Consider the following 6651-nt stretch of genomic DNA (forward strand, 5'->3'; position numbering starts at 1 on the left):
CTTTATCACATATGCTAATTTTTTGAGAAGGACCTGTATATTGTATAACAAGCCTTAATCAAAAATGTTCATTAACTTCAGCATTACGTGACACTATATCAAAGTGATTTCCGTCATTTTGACAGATTATAAATTGCATTTACCTGTGAAAACAAACCTGGAAAGAAACGTGAGGATTTGAGGAGAATAACGAGAGATTCTTCGTGCATTCCAGTGAATTATTAATGGATTATCGTAAATTAAATTTGGAGAACAGACCACAAATGTGCCGTATATGTTGTACTTTTTCATACTTTTACAGCGGATTGCAAAGGAAAAAATAAAAATCATCATGAGGAAAAGAAAGCAGCGACTGAAAAGAGCACTTGCCATTGATATTCTTGTTATAACATGTCAGGTTAAAATACCAAGTATAACGTTATTCTCATGATGTCTGAAAATAAATCATGAAGGAAAATTGACAGCTCATCCAGTCAAACTGACGGATCAGCTTTATTTGTAGAGCAACCTTATGATTTGAAATGATTAGTTTCAGCCTTTTTGAATGGATGTTCCCCAAACCGGAAGTGCCACCCATAATTCAAAACGCAGTAAGGTCGTCAGGAATAAGGTAGTTGTATTGAGGATTGAGGAAGTGGCATGTCTCTATATAAATAGTCTCTGACCAAGCTTTAGTCATGTAAATACTGGATGCTTTTTGATTGCAATTTCACTGAACTTTGTCCTAGAGTATGTTCAGCATAGCTATATTAGTGTAGTGTACTACTGTCCAAATCAGTTTAGAATCCGTTTTGACACGTGACACATTCACTGGAGGAATTCTTTCTTCTTGATGCATTTACAGGATTTCAAAATGAAAAAATGTATGAGCCGAACCACCAAAAATGTCCTTGTGGTTTCTTTTGGATTTTTGCTGTTATTCACAGCATATGGAGGGCTGCAGAGTTTACAGGTAACGAATATAAATCAGAGATCATAGATTGTGTTGCTTTTTTTTTTATTTGTATGTCGCTTTGGACTGCGTTTGATAATGATGTAAAAATCTTTTTGTTGACATTTCTCATAATCAAACTCTTGCAGAGCCCTGTACAGCTTCAGTGTAATTTTCATAACCAAATAGAAATTGAGCTCTAAATTAGCATGATGTTAGATGACAGCATATGTTATACTGTATATGTAAAAAATATATACATAAAATAAAATAATAATTGAAATATGATTATTTGCAGAAAAGGTGCAAAGTATAGTTTATTGATTTTTACACATCCCTTTACTAAAGAGGAAGTTGGGGTGCATGGGGGAAAAAAATCATAATAGTGAAAGTATGGTACATTTTACACAAATTATTTATAATTTATGAAAGCAATTTATGATTGATTTAAAGCATTTTTTTATATCTTTAAAATCATCTAAAGGGACAGAATAGTTACCCAACTGAAGAAACTCTGAAATTGCTTTGCTAAATAAATGAGTGTATCTTGGTATTGATTTGTGGATGTATGTATATTGACAGAAGCATGTTTGTATGTTACAGAGCAGTCTCAATGCTGAGGATGGAATGGGCGTTATATCGCTCAGCGTCATCTATGGAGCCATCATTTTGTCCTCAATGTTTCTGCCCCCAATAATGATCAAAAATCTGGGCTGTAAATGGACCATCGTCATTTCAATGGGTTGCTATGTGGCATATTCCTTTGGAAACCTTGCGCCAGGCTGGTGCGTGTATTTCTCCACCTTTTGTACTTGCTGATCTGTTGAATAATATACACAAATACTTAATGTAAGTGTTTAGTTTTAAGCTAAAATGTGAGAGACAGTTTCAAATCCCATGACAAGACTATTATGTGTGAGATATAAGACAGAGCTTAAAGGGAAATTCTTTCATTAATTACTCACTCTCATGTCGTTCACACAATATCTGCTCTTGTGTCAACACAACACGCAGTGCTTTTGTGAATGTGCGTTGTAGATTAATATTTTGTAAATAAAGTGGTAAATTAAGTTTTTTTGCGCAAACAAAGCACTCACATCGCTCCATAAAACTGAGTTTAAACCATTTGTGTCATATGGATTACTTTAATAATGTCTTTACTACCTTTCTGGGGCTTAAAAGTGGTAGTTAACTGTCTATGGAGGGTCAGAAAGCTCTCAGATTCATTAATAAAATATGCATTGGATTTCCGAAGATGAACACAAGTCTTACAGGTTTGGAACGACTTGAGGGCGAGTAATTAATGACAGAATGATTTTTTTTGGATGAACTATCCCTTTAAAAGGATAGATCTGTAAAACCATCATAAAAGTGGTCCATATGACATGTTATGGAAGGGTTATGGAGGCTAGCACAAAATATATGAAAACAATTATATTTAAACTTTTCAGAAGTTTGGGGCCAATAGGATTTTTAAAATCTTTTTGAAAAAAGTATCTTACCAAGGCTGTATTTATTTGATTCAAAAATACAGTAAAAACAGTAATATTACTAAAACTAAGAACTGTTTTCTATTTGAATACATTTTAAAATGTAATTTATTCCTGTGATGTCAAACTGAATTTTCAGCGTCATTACTGTCACATCATCCTTCAGAAATCATTTGATGATTTGCTGCTCCTGAAACATTTCATATTATTATCAATGTTGAAAACAGTTGTGCTGCATGCTTAATTTTTTTTTTTTTAAACGTGATACATATATTGATACACTTTAATGAATAAAAATTCTAAATAATTTTTTTGGTAACATTATAAATGTCTTTATTATCATTTTTGACCAATTTAACAAATTATTGCTGAATAAAACTATTAATTTCTTTCCAAAAAAAAATCTTACTAATCCCAAATATTTCAAAGTTAAAAAGCTGAAGGTTCTGTTAGTTCAGTTAAGTTAGAAAAAAAATCTGCAGTCTCTGAAATCATTTTGTTTCTGCAGGGCGAGTCTGATGACCACCTCTGCCATTCTGGGTATGGGAGGTTCTCCGCTGTGGTCTGCAAAATGCACCTATCTCACAATAAGTGGAAACTTGCGTGGCCAGAAACTCAACAAGAAAGGCCAGGATCTTATAAACCAATATTTTGGCATTTTTTTCTTCATTTTTCAATCTTCTGCTGTATGGGGAAACCTCATGTCATCTCTCATATTTGGCCAGGACTCTAACATAGGTACAGTTGAATTAAATACTTTGCCAGCATCTCTGTATTTTGGTGACTGCAAATGCACTGAGCGTCTATCCGTTTCTAGTCAAAGTCCCTGAGGAGAACCTGCAGTTCTGTGGTGTGGCAACATGCCTTGACAATTTCACCATCATTGGAAACTCAACACGTCCAGCAAGACACTTAGTAAACACACTACTAGGCTGCTACATTGGTAGGTCATATTTGTGTACAAATATAACATCAAAAATGTTTGTTCAGCACTGTGTGTAGGCAATTCATTTTCATTATACTATGAAGGTCCATTAAGACTGTATAACCTAGTGTGTCCTGGTCTGTGCAGGTGTGGGGGTTCTGGCCATGATTTTTGTGGCAGCGTTCTTGGACAACATAGACCAAGGTCTGGCTAAAGAATTTCGAAAGAACAAGGGCAACGAATCATTTTGCAGCACCTTTCTGGCTACCTTCAAGCTCTTGAGAGATCCCAGATTGTTGCTGCTCATCCCATTGACCATGTACAGTGGGTTCGAGCAAAGTTTCCTCTCTGGCGAATACACAAAGGTACCAAACCAAATACAGACTGGGGCAGAGTCAAAAAATAAAGGGGGCTTAGGAAACAAAATGCCACTAGAATTAATACAAATTCACCCAAAATTTTAGATATGGGGGCAATTTTTTTTTTTTTTATATTTATAACATATAAAACAGTTAAGCAAATGGATGCCTTACACAGAACTTCAGTTATCCCCTTATATTTAAAACATTAATATCTCATTGCATTATTTGGTTACACTTTATTTGAATGTTTCCACGTTACAGTGTTATTACACATTTAAGTACTGAGTAATAATCATTAACTACATGTACTTACTATAAGGTTAAGGTTAGGATTAGGTTTAGGGTTAGTTCCATGTATTTAAGCACAATTGATAGTAATTACTATAATAACTACATGTTACGTATAACAAAGACACTGTAAAATAAAGTGTAACCCATTATTTATGCAATTGTAATTACTGCTTTAAACAGTCTGTAATTAAACAGTCTGTGTAAATACATTTACAGTAAATGCCACTTCAGATGCAAAGATGGATTTTGTACAGTATTGTACAGATGTCCTGTACATATAGTAGAATTTAAAATAAAGTTGAAACTTATTGGCTGTATCCGAAATCACATACTTTCATACTATATTGTAGGCGAAAAACGGTATGTGACAAAAGAAGCATGTCTGAATTCACAGTACTTATAAAAGAGTAGGCAAAAAGTACCCGGATGACCTACTACTTCTGGCGACATTCCTAAGTGTGTATACGATGGACACTTTACTCTCCCATGAGGCCACAGGAGAGGATTTGTCAATGGCAGTGAAGTGACGCAACTGGCGCTTGTAGGTCATGCACCCTTTAAGGGTATTGCTATTGCATATTTACCCCTAAAGGGTGCAACATGATAGAAACGTTAGGATTACATTCATACTACACACACTTTTAGCTGTCGTGAAGTAATTACTCACTCAAAATAAGTAGCTACTTGAGAGAGTATGCGATTTCGGACGCAGCCATTTTGTTTGATTGGTAACAGTTCAATTGCTTATTCTAATTGAATTTATTGTTTAAACATTTTTATATTCAAATTTAAGATCATAATGGGAAAGTTAATTTCTAATTCATTCTCATGAAATATGATCATGTGTTTGTGATCCTCTTTCCCGCAGAACTATGTGACTTGTGCGTTAGGAATACATTATGTTGGCTTTGTGATGATCTGTTTCGGTGCTACTAACTCTCTGTGCTCATTTGCGTTTGGGAGACTGGCTCAATACACTGGAAGAATCGCCCTCTTTTGTCTGGGTAATACATGAGCAGGTTGACATATGGTTTAAGGTTAAATATTGTCTCTAGAATTGATGCTCATTCTGTCTTACACTTTACACTTTCACAGCTGCACTGACAAACCTGGGCTGTTTTGTGGGGCTTTTGTACTGGGAGCCTCATCCAAACCAGCTGCCTGTGTTCTTCGTGTTTTCGGCCCTCTGGGGCATGGCAGACGCTGTGTGGCAAACACAAACCAATGGTGAGACCTTCACACTGCATACTAACGTTACTTAGCTACCTATACAGTCAAGTTATTGTTATGAATATTAAAGGGTTAGCTCACCTAAAAATGAAAATTATCCCATAATTTACTCACCCTCAAGCCATCCTTAGTGTTTATGACTTTCTTCTTTTAGCCGAACACAATCAGAGTTTAATTAAAAAAATATCCTGGCTCTGAATGGCAGTGAATGGTACCTTTTTTTTAAAGCCCAAAAAAGCGCTTCCATCCGTCATAAAAGTAATCCATACAACTCCAGTGGGTTAATAAAGGCCTTCTGAAGCAAAGCGATGCATTTTTGCAAGAAACAATATCCATAATTATAACTTGATAAACTGTAATCACTAGCTTACGGTAACGGCCGTCCACACGTTCACGAGAGAGTCGAGTTCGTGTGACGTAGGATGTAGGAGTAGCGTAGCGTAAACATTTATCTTTAAAAATTCTCTTTTTAGACTTCCAATTTGTGACCGGTGTTTTGTTTTGCTCTATCCTCTGCGCTTCCGCATTCGTCAATATGTCATGCGTCGTTTAAAAAAAAGAATAATTTATTATTATTAATATTATTATTATTATATATTTTTTTTAAATGCTTCCACAGATGTTTAATGTGTTTTATATTTGTTGTATTACATTTTATGGTATTCAAATTCACATTATGTTGTTAATTTATAAATATATGTTATAGTTATTCATTATACTGTGTATTATTCTTATACATTATTATTATTATTATCATTGCAGCACTTTATGGAATTCTCTTTGCTGAGCACAAAGAAGCAGCATTTGCCAACTATCGCATGTGGGAGTCACTTGGTTTTGTTATAGCCTTTGCTTACAGCACATTCATCTGCCTGTCCACCAAGATCTACATTGCTTTGGCTGTTCTGGCCCTTACCATGGTAACTTACCTTTACGTTGAGTACGAGGAGTACAAGCATCCAACTCCACCAGCGATAATGGACGACTTGCAAAAACCAGAAAAGGCCGACCTCAAAGAATTGAACGATGAAGTTATTGCCCAGACACATTTGTAAATAGATTTTGGTTGATATTTCTGCCTCAGTAATGTAATGGAAATTTTACATTTACATGTGTTTCTACTTTTAGATGTGTTCTTTTATCTTTTAGATGTGTGCAACTTTTATTAACATTGAGGATTTATGTACTCATAAGCATTTAAAGGAAGATGTTCATATAAGCTAAAGGACATTATTAAAGATATAACCAAGCTGTTAGAAATGCATAAGTTAAGATAAGCTATCTGGAACAAATTGTATGTGTGACAGAGAACCAAGTAGCAAAGGAACTATGTGTACTCCAAGTGACCTATTGTATACTTCAAGTGTGAAATGTATGTGTGCAGCTTTTGATTAAACCAGAGATAGGCAAAAGGTGTGAATT

General features: G+C 34.9%; 1 protein-coding gene across 1 annotated transcript; it reads left to right on the plus strand.

Moving 5' to 3' along the window:
- Positions 1-791: 791 nt before the first annotated feature.
- LOC130103082 (protein unc-93 homolog A-like) lies at positions 792-6309 on the plus strand. The gene is made up of 8 exons (XM_056269276.1): positions 792-952; positions 1535-1716; positions 2930-3159; positions 3239-3364; positions 3494-3711; positions 4868-5003; positions 5095-5226; positions 5992-6309. Exons 1-8 carry the CDS (start codon positions 833-835, stop codon positions 6282-6284), a joined length of 1437 nt encoding a protein of 478 aa, XP_056125251.1. The 5' UTR covers positions 792-832; the 3' UTR covers positions 6285-6309.
- Positions 6310-6651: the final 342 nt, after the last annotated feature.

Source organism: Rhinichthys klamathensis, unplaced genomic scaffold (genome assembly GCF_029890125.1).
Source record: "Rhinichthys klamathensis goyatoka isolate OS25496 unplaced genomic scaffold, OSU_Roscu_1.1 h1tg000281l_1, whole genome shotgun sequence".
Taxonomy (NCBI): Eukaryota; Metazoa; Chordata; class Actinopteri; order Cypriniformes; family Leuciscidae; genus Rhinichthys; species Rhinichthys klamathensis.